Source organism: Panthera onca, chromosome A2 (genome assembly GCF_046562875.1).
Source record: "Panthera onca isolate mPanOnc1 chromosome A2, mPanOnc1 haplotype 2, whole genome shotgun sequence".
In the NCBI taxonomy this organism is placed as follows: Eukaryota; Metazoa; Chordata; class Mammalia; order Carnivora; family Felidae; genus Panthera; species Panthera onca.
Genome location: NC_138340.1, coordinates 33,771,412 through 33,791,980, shown reverse-complemented (window position 1 = coordinate 33,791,980; position 20,569 = coordinate 33,771,412). Strand labels below are relative to the sequence as shown.

Genomic DNA, 20,569 nt, shown 5'->3' with positions numbered 1-20,569 from the left:
CCTGGGCCCTGACCATTAATTTGTTAACTAGCTGCCCTGAAGTGGGGCTTCCTGCGCCTTCCTCCCTTTTCCTGTCACAGGGCGTAATCTTGCCCTTTGGATGAGCAGATGTGACCTGCTGTGCCCAGCCTCCGGCCGGTGGCCCTGGCACGTCCCGTGGCAGTTCACACTCGTTAGCCCACCTCCACATGGCAGCGCAGGATGCCAAACCCGTCGTCACGTAAGAATGGGCATCAGGAAAACACTTGGCAGGAGATCGAAGTTTTAAGCTGTGTGGGAGTCTCCACCTCCTTTTTTATAAAAGGAAAATAGAACCGGTCGCACCCACCAGCATTGCTAGAATCAAAAAGTCAGGCAACAACAAGTGTCGGTGAGGAGGGTGGAGTCTGAACCCTCCTACAGTGCTGGTGGGAGTGCACCGTGGTGCAGCCCCTTTGGAAAAGTTGGAAAATTTCTCAGACAATTAAACATAGTTAAGCTGTGACCCACTCCCAGCTATATGCTGGGGAGAAACAAAAATAGATCTACATAAAACCTGGCCACAAATGCTCGTGGCAGCATTACTCGTAACAGCCAAAGAGTGGAAATAACCCAAATGCTCACCACTCCTGGAGTGGATAAATAAAACGTGGTAGAGCCAGGCGCTGGGATATCATCAGGCCATAAACACCAATTGTTCGCACAACAGATGAACCTTGAAACATTTGAAGTGAAAGAAGCCCGTCACACAGGACCATACACTGTATGATTCCATCCATATGACATGTCCAGAATGAATGAATGTAATGTCCAGAATAGGATCCCATCTAAGGGCCACTCCAGGGGTGGTAGGAGGGTGAGTGACTACTGGTGGCTTAGAGTGGAGGGAGAAAGGATGATAGCTGAAAGGTAGGGAGTTTCTTTTTAGGGAGATTAAATTACTTTCAGGGACTGTGATGAAGGTTGTATCATTTACTTACTGTAACATGCACCTGTTTCATGTGTACCAGTCAGTAGTGTTTAGAGTATTGGGAAGCTGCGTGACCCTCACTACCACCTAATTTTAGAACATTTTCATCATCCGTAAAACAAACTCCATGTTCACAGCAGTCACTGCACTGTCCCCTGTCCCTGAGGACCTTCATATAAATGGAATCCTATAATAATGGTCTTTTGTGACTCGGTTTTTTTTAACCTAGCAGAATGTGTTACTAGGTATTCATTATTTTTTTTAATGCAATATGACATTGTATGGATATACACGTATTTAGCTGTTCATTAGGTGATGGACATTTCGGTTGTTTGGATTTCTTGGTAATTCTAAATAATTCTGTGAACGTTCATATATAAGTGTTTGTGAATTCTCTTGCGTGGTTCTTAGGAATGTCATTGTGGGTCATACAGGAACTGTTCAACTTTTTGAACACTTGCCAGACTGTCTTCATCAGTAGCCACACCACTGCCTATTCCCAGTAACAGTGAATGAATGCATCCTGCATCTGTATTGAAATCATTTAATTTTAGTAGTTTTTCACTGAATTGCTTAGGATTTTTATATTTGATCGTTATGTTATTTGCAAAAAGACACTTGTACTTCGTCCTTTCCAGTCTCGATAGCTTCTTTGTTTTTTCTTTTTTTCTTGCCTAATTGCCCTGGGTAGAGCCTCCAGTGTTGGCTAGAAGTGGTGAGGGCAGACTTCCTTGTCTTTCCTGATTTGGGCAAAAGCATTCAGTCCTTCACTGTTGGATATGGTATTAGTTGTAAGTTTTCCGTGGATGACCTTTACCTGGTTGAGGAATTCCCCTTCTATTTCTAACTTGTTGTGTATTTCTTTTACGATAGGGTGTTGAATTTTGTCAAATGCTTTTTTCTGCATCTATTGAAGGATAATGTGCCCCCCCCCCCACCTTCATTGATACCGTACATTGATTTTTGGGTGTTAAACCAACCTTGCATTCCTGGGATAAATCCAACTTGGTCGTGGTGTATAATCCTTTTTATATGTTGTGGGATTTGCTTTGCCGGTATATTGGTAGAAGATTTTTGCATCTGTACTCGGGTGTATAGTTGGGTTTCTGATTTTGTTGTCTGGGAATATTTGACTCATACAGTGCAGTGAGATGTTCACTCATCTATTTTTTGCAAGAATTTCTGAAGGATTAGTGATAATTATTCTTTAAATTTGGGGAAAAATTTGTCAGTGTAGCCATTTGGTCTGGCTTTTTGTTTGTGGGAAGTTTTTAAATTATTAAAAAAAATTTTTTTTTAATGTTTATTTTTGAGAGAGAGAAAGAGAGACAGAGTGCAAACAGGGGAGGGCAGAGAGAGAGAAAGAGAGAGAGAGGGAGACACAGAATCCGAAGCAGGCTCCAGGCTCTAGGCTCTGAGCTGTCAGCATAGAGCCCGATGCAGGACTTGAAATCACAAACCATGAGATAATGACCTGAACCAAAGTCGGATGCTTAACCAACTGAGCCAGCCAGGCACACCAAAATTATCCTATTTCTTTACTTGTTAACGTCTATTCAGATTTTGTTTCTTCTTGAGTCAGTGTTGGTAATTTTTCTTTTTTAGAATTTGTGCATCTATCAGCTTATCTGATTTGTTGCCATACAAATTATTCATAGTATTCCCGTTTGCTGCTGTGAAGTTAGTTGGTAAGTTTTGTTCCTAATTTTAGTATTTGGTGTCTTCTCCCCACCTCCCCATTCTGCTAGTCTACAGATTTTTCAATTTCATTAGTATTTTCAAAGAACTAACTTTTCATTGATTTTTCCCCCCTTTTTTCTCTTATTTCTGCTCTATAATTATTTCTTCTGCTTGGTTTGGGGATAGCTTGTTTTTCCGATTTCTTAATGCGGAAGGTGCGGTTATTAATTTGAGGTCTTCCTTAATGTAGACAGCTCTCCATCTCTCCTATAAGCACTGTTGTAGCTGCAACATTTAAGTTTTTGTATCTATGTTTTCATTTTCACTCATTTCAAAGTATTTTCTAATTTCCTTTATGAGTTCTTCTTTGACTTACAGAAGTTGTTTAGTTTTCACAAATTAGACTCCCAGTGTTGCTTTTGATAGTGATTTCTGGCTTCATTCCACTGTCATTGAAGACACTGGGTAGGATTTCTCTTTTTTCATGTACTGAAATTTGTTTTTCAGCATAACATATGGTCTCTGTTCGAGGATATTCCAGGTGTGCTTGAAATTAATGTTTATTCTGCTCTTGTGGGGGTGGAAAATTCTATAGATGTCTGCTAGGTCTATTTGGCTTATAGTGTTATTCAAGTCTTGTACTTTTTTGTTGATCATCTGCCTAGTGGTTCTAACCATCATTGAACACGGAGTATTGAATTCTACAAATTTATTGTTGCACTGTCCATTTCTTCAGTTTTGTTTTTGCTTCATGTTTTGTGGAGCTCTGTTAGGTTCATATATGTTTATGATGTTTATGTCTTCCTGATGGATTGTTTTACATTATAAAAAGTTACTTTGTCTCTAGTAACCATTTCTGTCTTTTTTTTTTTTTTTTAACATTTATTTATTTTTGAGACAGAGAGAGAGAGAGAGCGCATGAACAGGGGAGGGTCAGAGAAAGAGGGAGACACAGAATCTGAAACAGGCTCCAGGCTCTGAGCCGTCAGCACAGAGCCCGACGCGGGGCTCAAACCCACGGACCGCAAGATCATGACCTGAGCCGAAGTCGGCCGCTTAACCGACTAAGCCACCCAGGCACCCCACCATTTCTGCCTTAAGGTCTATTTTATCTGACATCAGTGTGGACACTGTAGCTCTCTTGATATATGTGACTTTGAATCTAAAGTGTGTCTCTTAGAGATAGTGAATGGCTCGGTCATGGGTTTTTATCCATTTTGGTAATCCCTGCCTTTTTTGATTTTTTTTTTTAATGGTTCCTGTGGGGATTATAATTAACACCTTAAAACAATCTAGTTCAGATTAATAACTTTAGTAGTATGCAAAATTTTGCTCCTACTAAGCTCCATTTGTGGAACTCCTCCTTTGTGTTACTGTTTTCATATAAATTACATCTTTATGCATTATAAGCCTGATCAACACTTTTTGATTATTGCTCTTTGTAGTTGCCTTCTAAATCAGGAAGAGAAGAATGTTACCAAAATACACTTAGACTGTCCTTGCATACTGACCTGTGTGTTTACTTTTAATGGTGTGTTTTATTTCTTTGTGTGGATTTCAGTTACTGTTGTGTCTTTTCATTTCAGCCTGAAGGATTCCCTTTAGTATTTCTTGTAGGACAGGTCTGGTAGCAGTGATTTCCAGTGGGTGATTTGTCTGTAAATCTGAGAGTGATTTAATTTCTCCCTCACTTGAGAAGGTTAGTTTTGCTGGATACATAATTCTTAGTTGACAGTCTGTTTCAGGACTTTGAGTATGCCTTCCTACTGCCTTCCATGGTTTCTGATGAGAAATCAGCTGTCATGTCATTGAGGATTCCTTCTGTGTGATGAGTTGCAGTTCTTGTGTTTCTTTCAAGATTCATTTGTCTTTGACTTCTGAAAGTGTGACTGAAGCTTCCAGGTGAGGGCTTTGAGTTTATTTGGGTTCTTTGAGCTTCTTGGATGTATAGATGCCTATTTATCAAGTTTGGAAAGTCTGGGGCTATTATTTCTAGAAATGCCTTGTTTTTGTTTCTTCTCCTTCTTAGATTCCCATTATTTTTATGTTGTTACACTTGACGCTGTCCCACTGGTCTCTGTGAATGTCCATTATCCTTCATTTTTTTGTTTGTTTGTTTCTTAGATTGGATGGTCTCAATTTCACCAATTCTGCCTGCTCACGGGCTACTGAGCCCCTCGAGTGAATTTTTCATTTCAGTTATACTTTTAACCTCCAAAATTTACATTTTGTTTACTTCTATAATTTCTAGTTGTTTATTGGTGTTCTTTGGTGGGAAAGTATTCACATACTGTCCTTTAACTTTTTTCGACATGATTTCCTTTCATTCTTTGAACATATTTATAAAGCCACTTTAAGGTCTTTAAAAGTCCAAGATCTGCACTTCCTTCAGTTTCCACTGACTGCTTTTTTTCCTGTTTATCTAGTTTTATAGTTTTTTGTTGGAAACTGAGTCTTTAAAATAATGTGGCAACTCTGGGCATCAGATTCCCTCTCTGTCTTCCCCTTGGTTTGTTGTTGTTCTCTGTGTTACTACAATTTCTGGACAAATACTTTAAAGTCTGTTGGATGCCGCCAGTAACCAGTAGCCCTGGTTAGCTACTACCTGGACAGACAGTCCTTAGATCACTTCAGAAAGTCTCCCATCCTTTGTCCAGCATCCATGTTGTGTGCCGGGGGGTGTGCCACCAATTCCTGTTTGTGCTGATCCCTAATCACAGGTAAGAAATTAGGATCCTCTCAGGCCTTTCTTGGGCAAGCATACGGTGCTGCACATGCATGTGGCCTTTTACGTCCTCAGGAACACGGTAGACCTTTTCAAAGCCCACCATCAACATTTCACGCACTGCTTTTCCTTTTTAGTTTTTCGGCCAGTGTCTTGTTGGCTCCAACTCAAAGTGCTTCGTCGGTGCCTGCTGACTATTTTCATCAAATGGAAGCCCAGGGGGAGGGCTTCCCTGCTCAGCAAACTACATCAGATCCGATCATGCCAGCCCAGAGGATGGGGCTTTTGGGCGGGGGGTGGCGGGGGCTCCAAACCTACTTTGCCCCTCTCAGTGGTTGCTACGCTGTTGGGTTTTAAGGCTAGGGGAGAGAGGGATGGGACTTAAGTTAGAATGCCACAAAGCTCACTTTTCTTCCTGAGACTGAGACGTGTTCTTTAGTCCGTCCTTCATGGGCTGTTACAGCCTTTGGTTATTTTCCAGAATTCTGAAACTGTTGATTACAACCATTTTTGCTAGTGTTCTCCCTACGTTAAAGAAGTGCAGTTTTGGAAGAGCTCTTCTCACATTCTGGAAGTGCTTTCTCCCCCATTCCTTTGGAGTAAAGTTTATGGTAAGGTCTGTGCAGTCATGGCGGGTGGTTCCTGTCTGTTAGTGTGTTTTGTGTTAAGGTAAGCAAGTGAAGCCAAGTGTAGTATTCTCGTGGAAACTCCTAAAATCGATGCTTTTGGTACATGAGTAATAGCAGACGCGTTGTAATCAAGGAATGTGGTCACAGAGGTGATCACTGCTCATGGGTTTAGAACTGGATAAAGCCAGATATCCATGGATTTTCCTGGCCTTTACAGTGTGGGAGGCTGTGCAGGGACACTGAAAGATGAGGCCCCCGTGTGTCCTGAGAGCCTTAAATTTGGTTCTTCTCTCCCCAGACGACCTACCAAAGCCACAGATCATCACCCAGCCAGAGCCCACCATGGCCGTGGTCGGCAAGGACATCCGCTTCACGTGCTCGGCAGCCAGCAGCAGCAGCTCCCCGATGACCTTCGCCTGGAAGAAGGACAACGAGGTCCTGGCCAATGCCGACATGGAGAACTTTGCCCACGTGCGCGCGCAGGATGGGGTGGTGATGGAGTACACCACCATCCTGCACCTGCGTCGTGTCACTTTCGGGCACGAGGGCCGCTATCAGTGTGTCATCACCAACCACTTCGGCTCCACCTACTCGCACAAGGCCAGGCTCGTTGTGAATGGTGAGGAAGTGCTCTTTGCCCCGGTGTAAGAGTCCTGCACATCCACACAGGAAGAATGCAGATGGGAGACGCCTAAGCTTCACTGGGATATTACTGTCCAGTCGGCCCCAGAGCATGTTTTATAGATTGAAGTTATTCTCAGTGAATTGTCTGTTTTGGTTTTGGTGACTTTTTTATCCGGTTGCTAAGTGACACGAAGGGCCCCATCCTTGCATTTTTATACATTTGTTCTCTACCACCCATGATGTTTGGTGTCCAGGTTCCAAGCGTATGCCGATTATGGGGAAGCTCCTGCCCTCTGAGTAGATGGCCACGGAGCCTGTGGACTGCCAGCCCGATAGGATGGCCCTGGGGTGTCTGATGAGGAGTTTTTACTCTGTAACCAGCTTTAGAGCCTATCAAGCTGGCTTTTTTCAGGGCTTATTTCAGGGCTATTGTTGCAGTGAGTTTAGGGCAGAAGAAGAGAAGTTAATAGCTAGAGTAGTTAGGCACCGCCCCCCCAAAGTAACCTGGTAAGCTTTTCCTGATTATTAAGCCTCCAGTTAAAAAGTGCTGGAACCACTGTCTTTAAGCCCTCACAGACCACAGGAAAACACATTCTTTACCCACTGTGGCCTGTTGTCTTGGCTTATTCTGAAGGAGTCTTCTTTATCAAAAACTCAGTGAACTGTTAGACTTTTCCACCAAAGTAACCTCGATGGGAACGGCAGCGATGCCTGGCATGTGGCTGGATGTTTCCCCGTGTCAGGGAAGTCTTGGCCGAAATAAGCTGGTGTATACTTGAGCTCGCGTGGGTGCAGTACTGTGGCCCCAACACCAAGTCTCCACCACAGGTGTCTTTGGGAGGGACATGCCGTCCTGTCACTCTGCCCAGGGTGAGGGCATGTCACTCTCCCTGCCGTAATCGTGTCTTGCTGGAGCAGATCATTTGTATTTCCCAGGCTCTGTTCTGGTGCTTAATTAAGGCAGTCATGTGTCAGACCCTAGTATTTACCGAGTGTCCCCGCATCGACAGCCATGTGAGAAACAAAAGGCAAAACGCTTCATGAAGTCTTCATTTGAGGGGACGACAGCCAGGCTCAGGTGAACAAGGGCGGCCCAAGGGAAGGGAGAGGCGGGCAGTTTGGGGAAGCCTGCTGCTCAAAGATGGTGCGAGTGGTTCGAAGCAGACATTGGCACGAAGGGTGCCCAGGGGACATGCAAACACAGAGCAGGAGGTCTTCTTGGCAGAGGGTCGTCCTGGCCTTTGCATCCGGCTTTCCCATGACGCGAGCCTGACCGTACATATGTATTTTGCAGTGTTGCCATCATTCACCAAAATACCCCACGACATCGCCATCCGGACGGGCACGATGGCCCGCCTTGAGTGTGCCGCCACCGGCCACCCCAACCCCCAGATTGCTTGGCAGAAGGACGGAGGCACCGATTTCCCTGCTGCTCGCGAACGACGCATGCACGTCATGCCCGATGACGACGTGTTTTTCATCACGGACGTGAAAATAGATGACATGGGGGTTTATAGCTGCACCGCCCAGAACTCGGCCGGCACCGTTTCAGCCAATGCCACTCTGACAGTCTTAGGTCCGACCGCTCACACGCTGAGTACATAAGTGCACGTGGGTGTGGGTGTGGAAGAGGGGCCTCAAGTGCCAGACACCTAGAGGCCAGGTTCTCCGAGGGTGGAGCCTGCAGTGTGGAGCGGAGTGTGGTGTGCTGGTTCTGTTGGTTTCAAATTTTGAGTTGCTTTCTAATATTCTCTTCAAGTGGTTTTGTTTTTTTTCTGTTTTTTTGTTTAAGATCCACAGTGAATTAGAGGGCTTTGGTATGGAACATTCTAGAACTGTCCTTACGCTGGCTGGGTGTGGCCTGCTTTAGAAGCAGAAGTGTGGCACAGGGCAGGTGGGGGACAGTAGGGGCTCCTGTGGCTCAAGGTTACTTCCCCTCCTTGTGGGAGCCACCCCCCACAATGGGAAAGATTTAGTTATTCTGGTAGGTCTTCTGAAAAGCTTGCCAGTCTGATAACGATCTCATAGGGCATTTCATTGACATGCTGGACTGTTCTTTGCCCAGAAGACAAGGCAGGCCCGTAGAATAACCGGAAGGCTTCCTCTAACTTCCTGCAGAAACCCCGTCCTTGGTGGTGCCTCTGGAAGACCGTGTGGTGTCCATGGGAGAAACGGTGGCTCTCCAGTGCAAGGCGACCGGGAGCCCTGCGCCCCGCATCACCTGGTTCAAGGGGAACCGCCCTCTGAGCCTCACCGAACGCCACCACTTCACCCCCGGCAACCAGCTGCTGGTGGTTCAGAACGTGGTGGTGGAGGACGCGGGCCAGTACACCTGCGAGATGTCCAATGCACTGGGCACGGAGCGCGCCCACAGCCAGCTGAGCATCTTGCCCACTCCTGGCTGCAGGAAGGATGGGACCACCGTGGGCATCTTCACCATCGCTGTGGTGTGCAGTATTGTCCTGACGTCCCTGGTCTGGGTGTGCATCATCTACCAGACCAGGAAGAAGAGTGAGGAATACAGTGTCACCAACACAGGTTAGCCACTGCTGACTGAGTTTATTTTCAGGGCAGGAGAAAAGCAGGGATCGCTGTGGAGGAGGCCGGGTCCAGAGGCGCCCCATTGCATGGTGGCCATGTGGTGGCTTGTTGCTGCAGTGACCTGATGGTGTTGTGGTTCTCTTGGCATCATTGCTCTCTCTGGTGGCCTCAGGCCTCCGATTGCCACACTGTTTTTACACCCAGGTGGAAAGGAAGGCTAAGCTGGGCCCTGCAGACAGTCTCTCTGCACAGCCTGGGCGGCTGCTGGTGGCCGTGCTGTGTCTGGGCTTGATACTGAACAAGCGTTTCATTCCTTACCACCACGAAGGATTGGGACACCTAGTATCTGACTGTCCTGTCTCCTCGCAGATGAAACCATTGTGCCACCAGATGTTCCAAGCTACCTGTCTTCTCAGGGGACTCTTTCTGACCGACAGGAAACTGTGATCAGGACTGAGGGTGGCCATCAGGCCAACGGGCACATCGAGAGCAACGGTAAGGACTCCAAGCCTGATGTGATCTTGTCCTCAGGAGCTGGAGGTGGCCTCTGGCCCCTTCCCGGGGCAGGTGTGTGGCCTTAGGTTGAGCACAGCTGACCTAGAAGGCTGGCAGACTCCAGCCTTCTGTTAAATCTTTGTTGGCTCTTCCCTGTGCAAGTTTTGCAGGGTTTTAAAAGTCCAGACCGCAGGAGGTTGCTTTAGAAGGGGCTCAGGATCTCCTAGTCGGGATAGGGTAGGATTGAAAGAAGAGGTCCAACAGGACATTACAGGGCCTGAAACCAACCCATAGGGGAAGGGCCCAGGCCTGCACTGTAGTCCGGTCCCTGCTACTAGAATGCTCTGCCAGGCGAGCCTCCTCCACAGGGGAGACTGTTGGGGACAAGTTTATTCTTAGAATTGCTCACCACCATGGCTCTGCACACTGGAAGGCCTGACTGCTGGGAAGCCTGTTACAAAATGTTTCTTGCTGGTCTGCCCAGGCACCTACCTCTGTCAACATTGTAAGAAGGACTATTCTGGTAGCCTTGCCCATTGTTCTCCTAAAGCTGACTGTGAAAAGGTAAGTCCGGCATTTCTAACTGTGGGAATCTACTACAGGTGTGTGTCCAAGAGACACAAGCCTCTTTTCAGAGGTGGACACTCATGGCATGACGTGCAGGCAGCCCAAGCCCTGTGCTGGTTATAACAAGGAGCCCTGGGCCGTGACTGAGAAAGCCCAGCGGAGACCTGGCCCACAGAAGATGGGTAAGAGATGCTTTTATCCGGAATAGTCTTTGGTTCTTAAAATTTGGGTTGACTTGTTCATTAAATGAAAGGGAAAGAGGAATTAATGGTCTTAGAATTTGGTATTCAGTGTGTAAACAGGAAGCTGTGGTCTGGCTCTCATAATTCTAGAGTAGGAGGTGTCTTACATCAATCTGTGGTATGGTGATCCTGGGCTTGAAGTTTCCAGATTTATGAGCAATTTAAGTAAAGGGCATGGCCCAAATTGAAGAACCTTTTCACCAGGGTATTTCTGATCAAGGTGCCTCCTGCCCCTACATGGTATGTCATTCCATGGGGTTTCTTTCTCTGAGCAGAACAGTAGGGCCACTTGCTCTGATACAGAAATTAATCTGAAATGTTGAAACGTGGAGGACCCCACTCTTCGTTAATGGCTTCCTGTTTGCCCAGTCCTTTTTCTGTGACCATAATTGGGAGAGAGGGGACTTCCACAGCGTTGGTCTATGCAGGGCTGCAGCCTCACAGCAGGGGACTTCAGCTCCCTCTCCTGTGTGGGGACACACACTTCTGTGGCCATGGCTCTAACCCGGCTCTGGCTTGGCCCTGCAGAGCACAGCGGCCCGGTTGTGTGCAGTGACTACACCACTGACCCGGACAGCAGTTGCAAGGAACAGGCATCCCGTCCTCAGCCTGTGCCCAGAGACCATACACAGGCAGGTACACTAAGCAGCCCGGAGCCCAGTCAGAGTGACCGAGAACATTCTCTGCACCATCTGACCAGTGGGACTGTTGACGGGTCCCGCGCCGACTGCAGGGGGTCCCTCTACCCCAGTAACCATGACAGAATGCCAGCCTCCTTGAAGAAAAAGCCCACAGCACCTCTGGATGGAAAAGGTAGATGTTCAGTGTCTTCCAGGGAGTTCCCGGCAGGTGGGTGGGGGCAGGGCAGCAGCCAGACTGGAGGCTCCGACGTGTCCTCTCCTTTCTCACAGGGGCCTCTTCTTGGACTTTAGCAAGGTTGTGTGAGTCAGACTCCGTGGACCTCCAGCCTCCCTTGACATTAACTCCAGGCAGTCCTGAGCTCACAGAAGCCTCCTCGGGCTGTCACGACATCCCCGGCGAAGGCCAGCACTTGCTTCTTTACAATGGACACCTCCCCAAAGCATGTGACTCCAGTCCCGAGTACCCACCACTGACAGGACAGCCACCCGGGAAACGGGGCGTGCCCCTGCTCTTTGCACCGAAAATCTAGGCTTTGTCTACCTCAGCTCTTGTGTCCGTCTCTACAGGAAAGAGGTAGGAGAGGCTGTGAGGAAGCTTGGGTTCAAGCGTCACTGATGTGTACATAGGTTTTAAACTTCCATGTGGAGTATCCGTAGTTTAAAGGACTTGCAGCCACAGCACAGAACTGCCAGAGGCTGTTGTGTACAAAACAGAAAAGTATTTGATACCATTGTACATAAGAGTTTTCAGAGATTTCATATATATTATATATCTTTTGCAGAGGCTATTTTAATCTTTAGTGCATGGTTAACAAAGAAATCATACAATTTTGACAATATTATTTTTCCTATCAGGTTGCTGTTTAATTTGGGGAGGGGGGATGGTTCTGGTGCCTTAATGCATGGATGGAATTTCTAGAAGCTAAAAACCACATTTGCTCCCAGGAGTTTCTGGTGGGTGGGAAGGATGGAAAGTCCTTGGATTCGTATTGCACTTCACAGGACAGACCCCCTAGCCTGCTTTCCCGCCACAGCCGTCATCTGCGTGGGAATGAACTTCCTGTCAGTATTGCTCCTGTGTGGAGGCTGTTGGAGCTCACCCCCCCTGCAGAGTCCCAAGACGCCTGCGTCACGTACCTTTGCCGTATGTGCTTTTTTCTTGTAAGTTCCTTGCCAAGCAGAAGGGGGGGTGAACCCACCACAAGCGTTTGTTCCAAACAACTGAGCACTGCCTTTCTTCCTTCCGTGAGAAAAGCAAATGTGGTGGTTGTATCACTCGATTGTCATTTGAGGCTTTTTAATAAGCTAGAGGCTGCTGGTGTTGGTACCTGTGGATTTTTTCAATAGTGCTGTTTTAGTTCTGCCAATATCCTTAATACTGTGTTGACCGCTGGGGAGGAAAAGGATCGAGTCCTTACTTTCAGGGCTAGCTTCTCTCTACTGAGGATCCGGGGCATGTCTGTCCACACCCTTCCCTCCCATAGCCGACCCGGGCTGGGACTGTACGAGGTTAGGCCCCGCACCTGGGTATACTTGCACTTTTGAGACCCGAAGCTAACCATCTTGTGAGTGCCAATGTGTAGTTCAGGAAAACTGACATTGAAACAAGGTCCTTAAGATCTCGGAAAGCAAGTTCCTTTAGCGAAAAAGCTGAAGGGAGAGATTGACAAAAGGGTTGTTAAATTTCACTGTCTGATGTCATCACTGTTGCAAAAGGTAAGCACATTTAGAATTGTGTTCTCAACCGTCAACTGATTCATGTTACTTCCACAAAATATGTGAATTTGCTGCTTCTGAGAGGCAATGTGAAAGAGGAAGTATTACTTTTATGTACAAAGTTATTTATTTATAGAAATTTTGGTACAGTGTACATTGAAAAACATGTAAAATATTGAAGTGTCTAACAAACGGTGTTGCAGTGTCTTTAATAAAGGTTCATTTATAAACGTTCATTGGGTGGCTGGGGTCATTTGTCTAGTGACATTGTAAGCAGTATGTTCCATTCCAGAAACTCACAAACCAAATGCACTTATTCTGCCTTTAATTTTTTTTCCCCAGAAAGGGGGAAATTTTTTTATGCGAAGCAAAATCCTATACGTTAGCCCCAGGGAGGATACACCACCACTAGATTCCTGAGATTTCTCTCTGAATTTTTCTAACACCTGGAGCTTATTAGTCAAGCTCTGAAATGGTGACCTCCCCTTCTAACTGCAGACAATAAACCTTCCCGATTAGGAACGAAGAAACCCTGCTCTGTTCCCCAGCCAGCCCAGGCCCCTGGGCGGCGGGGGGGGGGGGGGGGGGGGGGGGGGGGGAGGGTCTCACGAGGAGCGGGGGTGGGGCTCAGCACCCTCCTCGGATGCACCGGGCCCACCTCGTCCCTGGAGCTGCAACTACCGGCTTGCTTTCACACACACCACGCCGGCCGGTGGATCCTTCTCTGTAAAATAATACAACTGTGTGTTTTCGTGGGAAATCTGAGGGTAATTAAGAGCAGCAGCCCAGTTGCCTAATAGAATGCCGGCTATGCACCTGCAGTTCATGCTTTTTAAACAAAGCCCTAAGCTCTCACAATAGAGAGAAACCCACCCACGTGCACTTCTCGTGAGTCTCCTTCCTGTTCCCGGTCTAGCCATCCTTTCGGAAGGAGAACCCTCTCTGCCTTCCGCTGCGTCCACTGGCAGGTGGCAGGAAATGCAAGATCAGATACAGATCAAATGACGGCTCTGAGCAGCCTGGACTCGGCATCACCAAACTTATTTATTAACGGGTTCTGAGAAAATGGTCGCAAGTACCGCTGTGGACACGGTCCTCTTGGCGCTCTGGCAGACAGGCGGCAGTCGGCATTCCAGCCAGCCTGGAGCAGGCAAGACATCCTCAAGGTCCTATCCTCACACACAGGGGCGCGGTGCGGGCGGTTCAGATGGGCGAGCAGCTGCTCGCCGGAAGGGAGCCCGTGCGCACAGCAGCCCCCTTTCTGGACAGAGGTGCATGTGGGGCCGTCCTGGATTCAGGGGCTCCCTCTGCCAAGTTCCAATAACAAGCTGCGGGTTTGGTCATAAGCACCAAGAAAGATGAAGCCTCCCAGACTGATGGCTGCCGTTCGAGGGAAGACACCTGCAAATAATCTAGGGAAGGGAAAAAGCAGGAAAGATTTTTTTTTAAATTGGTGTGTGTTAGAAAGGTTAAATTCCAACACCCACAGCTTGCTCAACTCAACACACCATGATCATTAAACCCCACACAGCACTTAAAACGTGTGCTTTTTCCTTTCAGAATGGCACTAAATTACATTCCCAAGTAGACTTGTTGAAGTCTGGGCCCAGCTGTTTGCTGGCTAACGTGGCTCAGTACCAAACAGCTTATTTGGGAGCCTCGCAATTAGGTCCAGTAATTAGCCAAGAAACAAGAACTCTGTCCCCACAGCAGTCCTGCGGAAAACTTCCAGACTGGCTCTTTGAGAGATGGAGGAACAGACTTTTGTAAAGGAGTCAAAGGCCTGACTCCTCGGGTGGGCACGGCCAGCCACAGCGATGGAAGGCAGGCTCGGGTGTTGGAGATCTTCCCCACGACTCTGCCCGCCCCCCTCCCAGTGACTCAGTTGCATTTGGTCCTTAGAGGCCCACGGATGTGACACCAAAACAGGGAGGCCAATCTCCATGGAGTCCCTATTTGTCTTTTCCTCTGAGGAAGGACAAGAAAGGTGAACGGGCTAGGCAGAGTGCACGTCCCCCAGGTTCTATCCCCACGCACACGAGGCCAGTCGATGGCACGACTTTGGAACAAAGAAAGGCCAAGTCAAAGAATGTTACTGGGGGTGCAAACTGGAGTTCACTCTTTAAGAGCCATCCTGTAGCTGTGCCCAGGTAACTGTTCAGAGGTGTGCATCTTGGCATTGCTGGTACCAGAGAAACTGCAGACCCCCGCTGGTTACACAAATTCTGGTGCCATGTCCACACGGGGGGGACACTACGCAGCCAGTAAAAATGAGGTAGGCCCCGGGATCCACGACCGAAAATCCAACAGGTTCTGACAAAAGTCCCAAAGCTGTGTGTGTCATCTGATTCTGCGGCAGGGATGGGCCCTAAACTCTCTCCGGAGGGCAGGAGTAGAGGAGACAACCCCTATCTTTCTCGAATGACAGTCTTCTTACCAAAAGCATTTACTTTTGTAAGCAGAAAAAATCAGAACTAGTGGACTTCTAGTGAGAAGACTTTGGCTCAGGCCCAGGTCAGGGCCCAAACATACAGGTCAGGCTATGTGAAAAGGACATAACCTTTTAAACAGGAAAAAATGTCCGCAATGGTGGACAATGGTGACTGGCCAAGACGGTGGACAGGAGACAAAGCCCCCACCACCTGGTTTCTGCACACCTGCTGGGAGAGGTCAGCTGGCCTGCCCTCTGAATGGCGTGCTTAGCACTTCTGAGGAAAATGGGACTGAGCATTAGGGGGCCCTTACTTTTGTTAGCTGAGTAAGGATTTAAATCATGAAGTAAAATCCCACAGATGAAATGAGAACCTCTTCTCTAGAAGTAACCATGAAAACCATACAAGGAAAAAAGTTGTCTGCCTCAGCATGATGCAGATCGTTCTTGCAGAAGGTGGTAGGTGAAGACAAAACTCCTCCATTACCACACGGAGGCCACTGGGACCTTGTGGCCCCAAACAGGGATTACTCCTGGCGCCCCGCCTACAAAGAGAAGGGTGCCGGGAGGGAGGTCAGCAGAAGCTGAGATATGAGACCACTTAGGCCACGATATCCTCCCTCACGATCTGACTTCTGAAACCCGTGTCTTGGTGCAGCTTTTGCTGCTAATGAACTCAGCTGCTTCTGGCAAGAGGCAGATGGAAGCAGTTTATGGTCTCACCAGATGACAATTGAATCCATTAACATAATTATAGCCTTAAAGCCGAGTAATTTGTACAGTGAGCGCCCCAACCAGACGAGGAGGCAGAGACTTGAGTGGAGTGCGGCTGTGTTCTGGGGACCACAGATCAAACGAGGTAACAAACGTACTGGGCAGAGCACGGGGCTCGGAGGGGGTGCACACGGGGCAGCAGCGGTTAAGACATATAGGGCACAGTCAGGAAACACAAAAAGCCGGCTGCTTAACAGGACGAGTACGAATGAACGATGTGGCACAAACGGGCGTCCCGTCTGCTTTCCGGCTGTTGGACTGAATGAGCATGTGGTGTTTTTATTTTGGAGAAACCAGTTTGCCCTAGAGCCTATATTCCAAGTCTGTGCCAGAACACAGCCTTCCCCTGTGTGAACCGACACAGAGATCAAAAAGCACCCCCACTTCACCCTGAGAGGCCAGCAGGGCCTCACGGCCGCCAGGGAAGCTACCTGCCAGGATCCAGAACACTCAGGAACGCAGCAGGTGTGTTCAGAGGCAGCAGGATGGGCCCGCAGGGCTGTGTCGGAGCCGGACAGAAGAGGCAGGCCGAGACCCTGTCGGGGCTGAGGACGCCCAGGGCCGCTGGGAGGGCAGCCACCCACATGGGCAGGGATTTGCTTTGTTTGCTTTCAGCCAAAATCTTTTGTCTAATTATTCGTTGCCTTTTATCGTCTTACTAGGAAGCTAATAAAACTATCACTTCTTAAATGATGAGCGTGGCTGCTTGAAACGGGCTGCCAAGGACCACAGTGTGTATGCTAATGAGAGCCCAAGGCTTAAGAAGTAAGCAAAATTCCCAATTACCTTTCCAGGGCCCCGGAAAGGAAGGCTCGCGACACTCATCCTCTGCCGGAATTCTGGCGCTGCCGGGTCACATGACAGTAAGTAGACACCAGCACTGGGACAGGGAGGGATTCGTTTCAGTCATCTGCTCAAGGGAGCTCCTGCCTCTCAGGCTCCCAGTGGCCAGGGTTTTGCCAACCACACCACACCCACATGTCACCGCTTTCTCAAGAAAGGCGGACGCACCTACAGCTCGATACCAACTCCACAGAGCAGAGGTGTGACCAGCGGTTGCCACAGAATCCAGCGTGAGCCACACGGGAAACAAAGCGGGGCAGTGAAATTGAGCACCGTGACTTTAGATTCAACAGAGCCATTGCGAGCACCATCTCTGTGTGGCCCACAACTACCTGGAACCCTGAGAATCTTTCACCCGCTAACTGAAAGGCTGCTCCAGAGCTTTCTCCTCCCACGCCACTTGGGTGCCCGCGTGAGATGTGTGTCGGGACCGGCGTGTCTGCGCCGCGAGCAATCGCGTTCTCCCCTCCTCACACCACGTTAGCTGTAAACGGCCGCCCTGTGGCGCACAAGCCACCACTCTGCCATGCCCTTGGTCGCACTCAAGCGTTCCTTTCTGGTAAACCCAGTCCTCCTCTCAGAACCCGGAAGTCTGTCAGGCAACCAGCATCGGTCCCTCAGGGCCGCCGCATACAAAAAACCACCCAACAGGACCTACTTTTGCAACTAACGGTTGCAAATTTTGAAGAGAATGGGGCCGTTCTGCAAAAACCTTACCTGGGGCCTGACCTATGTGCCCCACGTTCCCCAACTATCAACTAGCCAAAAGAAAAGCCTGTCAAATGCACATAACACGGCGATCCAATCGAGTCACCCACACGGCACTGGCACTACGATGAGGAGGTGGCGCTGCCACAGATGGGCTGTCCCCACCGGCCACACCCTGTCAACAGGCTCACTCCTGGCCCTGCAAGAGGCGGCCGCAAGCTGTGCTCTCTCAGGAAAACCCCTCGTAGGTCATTCCAAAGAGAACATGGTAATTTCACAGACTGTACGGATCCCAACGTTTAGACATGTTTACAGACTGCAAAAGCAAGGTGAAAGCAAGCTTTGCAAGGGAAGCATCTTAGGACGTGATGCTTGCAGGGTGAGGCGCTGAGGGGAAAAGAGAGAGGGTTGCAAGTGACGAGCCACACACTGGGGCACTGAAAGTAATTTGTGACTGACGGCAGCTAAAAGTAGCCCCAACCCCAACTGCTTTCTTCTAAATGTTACGCTGGCTCACGTGCATTCCTGCATCACCTAACTGAGCCCGTCCGCTCAGAGCTGCAGCCCAGAACCGAGAGGGGGCCGAGCCTGCCGAGGCACTCCAGTATCAAGAAAGCCAAGGCCGCCAATCACTTGCTAGATGCCGCATCGACTCAAGGGCGCACTGTCATCTCACTCAGGCACCATCAAACGGGTTTTGTGCAATGTGAACAGAGACCCAACCAGGACGGGCAGAAGGACGCAAAGCTGTTCCTGCTCAGGCTAAAAGGAGGAAGAGCTGGGAAGAGACGCAGGAAGGCAGTCGAACATTCCATCTTGCACTTACCCCGCCAGCCCCTGTGTCCGCCAGACCCCGTGCAGGGCAGAGAGCACATTCCCACTAGCGGTGCTGGAACCAACCTGCACGACAGGACAACAGACAGGCCATTATCGTATGAAATCCCCCAAATGATGTCCTCAGATGCCTGGCCCCCAACCAGTGTCTTCTAGGACAGTTTGAAGTAGACTGGGGAGCTTCTTTGCAGTCAGGACCCCAGGACCTCACCAGACCAGAAGCCCCTCCATTCAAGCCCACAGGTAGGCACTGACTGACAGGAAGCTGCATTTCTAGGTTGGAGCCAGGCCTCATCTAGATAACTCACCAACAACTGTTTGACAGGAAAAAGACAGAAAGCAACAGTAACTGATCTGAGAAGAGAGGGGAGTATCAGTATAAGTGGCCCAATTATGAACTTATCGGAGCAGCTAACGACCACATTTAACGAAGAGTACTAGCAAGTTCAATTTAAAACAGGACCGATACTCAGGTTTGGCCTTGTCAACCTCCATATTAGATTTCTGCCCTTATGGCTGCACTTTGCCCTAAGGGTATGTGTGCCTCTTTCTTTTCTATTGTTTGGCCCCAGATAGGTTATGTGCATGGCATTCCATGAACCTCGGTCCAGACTCTTTCTAACAATGTTTCTTTTCAATGAAAACTTTTCAAACAATTCTGACAACTGTCCTGATTCAGACGGTTAAGGCCAAGCATCATCTGAGTTCAGAGCCTCTAGCTTACCTGCGGCATTGGCGTGAAGCCAGTCAACTCTGGGAGCCTCAGGTCTGTCGCCCATAAAAACAGAGGTCACTGGAAAGCAGTATTACCAGGCAGAGGCCCAGCTCTGATGCTTCTCACAGAACATCAGTGAGAATGTTTTCCTAAAGGTCAAAAGCTGTGGCGACACCGGTCATAGTGACGACTACGGACACTGTGCCGTCAACGTCAGTCATTCGTGCCTCGGCAGGGCAGCGTAAGGCTGCTGTTCTAGATCAGCGTTACCCTGCTCTTGGCCACTTATATACACGTGAGCCCTGGTGCTGATACACACAAACATCTGCTGTGTCTACGTTACATTTTCCACTCACCTTTGCCAACATGATCCTTGTTTTTGCCACATCCAGAGGCGTGGTGACCACAGCTGCAAATCCACCTGTGCGTATAAAAATACCCGGCACGCAAAGGAGGTATTGTTAACTGTGTTACATGGATGGCAGAACTTGTACTTTCTAATCCCTCGAAGCTCTGCCCAAATCACTTCCTTGTCACTGTGTCCACCTGACTGATTCCAGAAGAGGATGGACGCGTGCAAACTGCACACGCTCCACTGCTTTTGCAGTGACGCTGAACCACACGTAAGAGAGGTGACAGGAGAACGCTCTACACGCTCAGGGATAAAAACAAAAACAAGGCCCCGTAATTCACCTTGCTCGTGGGTGCAGCAGCAGACCTACGTGTGCACACGGTTGTGTGCCTGTGTTCACACACCCGCCGTCAGTATGAGAGGCTCGCCGCTCGCTGCGCTTCTCACAGGGCCCCCACCTTCTACGGAACACTCTTGTTTAATGGGACTCCGAAACGCCTCTATCTTTTCTGGTCTCAGACAAAATGGGCAAACAGAGGTATGCAGATTGCTGTAGGGACTCTAAGTATTAATGGCTAAATTCCTCTGAGTTATAAGAGTAAAGCTTTCTGTGTCTCCAGGCTTCAGATAATGGGCCAAGTAGAGTAACGACATTTCTAGCCCTTTCTGCATCCTGTCAGTCGGTGCTGATTCAACAGGCAATCCTCCCACGGCTTCCTTCCCACCTTCTCTTCCACGGAATACCACGACTGTCAAACTGATTATTTTAATATCCATACCTGTGGACAGGGGAATTGGAGGATTTTTTTTTAAACAGAAACCACAGTATATGATGTCGATATTTTATTAAGAGAAATACAAAGATGTATTTTAAACCTGAAGAGGCCCTAAGGAGACAGAAGTAATAAACACAAAAGGGTTTTCTAAAGATTCAGCTTGCGTGAGCTAGGCGAACAGAGCACATGCATGAAGGATGCTCCAGAAATAGCACCTCCCCCTCTGAATTTTGTGGCATGGGGACAATTGTGAAGGTTATTTGATCTCTGCCAAATATCTTTCTAAACATGTTGCTGGAAAAGGACCCCATGGAACCTCCTTCCTTT

At 48.5% G+C, this 20,569-nt stretch overlaps 2 protein-coding genes across 11 annotated transcripts in view; one reads left to right on the top strand and one right to left on the bottom strand.

Annotated features, from left to right (window-relative positions):
- Positions 1-13,043, top strand: part of LRIG1 (leucine rich repeats and immunoglobulin like domains 1) — a 115,383-nt gene extending 102,340 nt beyond the window's left edge. The window contains exons 13-19 of the mRNA XM_081794974.1: positions 6,282-6,602; positions 7,902-8,183; positions 8,726-9,145; positions 9,518-9,643; positions 10,246-10,392; positions 10,981-11,265; positions 11,364-13,043. Of these exons, the coding sequence (XP_081651100.1) occupies positions 6,282-6,602; positions 7,902-8,183; positions 8,726-9,145; positions 9,518-9,643; positions 10,246-10,392; positions 10,981-11,265; positions 11,364-11,623 (1,841 nt within the window). The 3' untranslated portion in view covers positions 11,624-13,043. The remainder of the gene's footprint in view (positions 1-6,281; positions 6,603-7,901; positions 8,184-8,725; positions 9,146-9,517; positions 9,644-10,245; positions 10,393-10,980; positions 11,266-11,363) is intronic.
- A 791-nt stretch (positions 13,044-13,834) lies between these two features.
- SLC25A26 (solute carrier family 25 member 26) overlaps positions 13,835-20,569 on the bottom strand; it is a 136,691-nt gene continuing 129,956 nt past the window's right edge. For 6 of the 10 annotated variants that reach the window (XM_081794971.1, XM_081794972.1, XM_081794969.1 and 3 more), the window contains 4 exons: positions 19,471-19,535; positions 18,392-18,465; positions 16,801-16,894; positions 14,038-14,221 (listed from right to left, as the gene is read on the bottom strand). In XM_081794971.1, coding sequence (XP_081651097.1) covers positions 14,150-14,221; positions 16,801-16,894; positions 18,392-18,465; positions 19,471-19,535 — 305 coding nt within the window. In that variant the 3' untranslated portion in view covers positions 14,038-14,149. Of the gene's footprint in view, positions 14,222-16,800; positions 16,895-18,391; positions 18,466-19,470; positions 19,536-20,569 lie in introns of all 10 variants that reach the window. The other 4 variants (XM_060633722.3, XM_060633723.3, XM_060633725.3 and 1 more) reach the window with 1 other exon arrangement.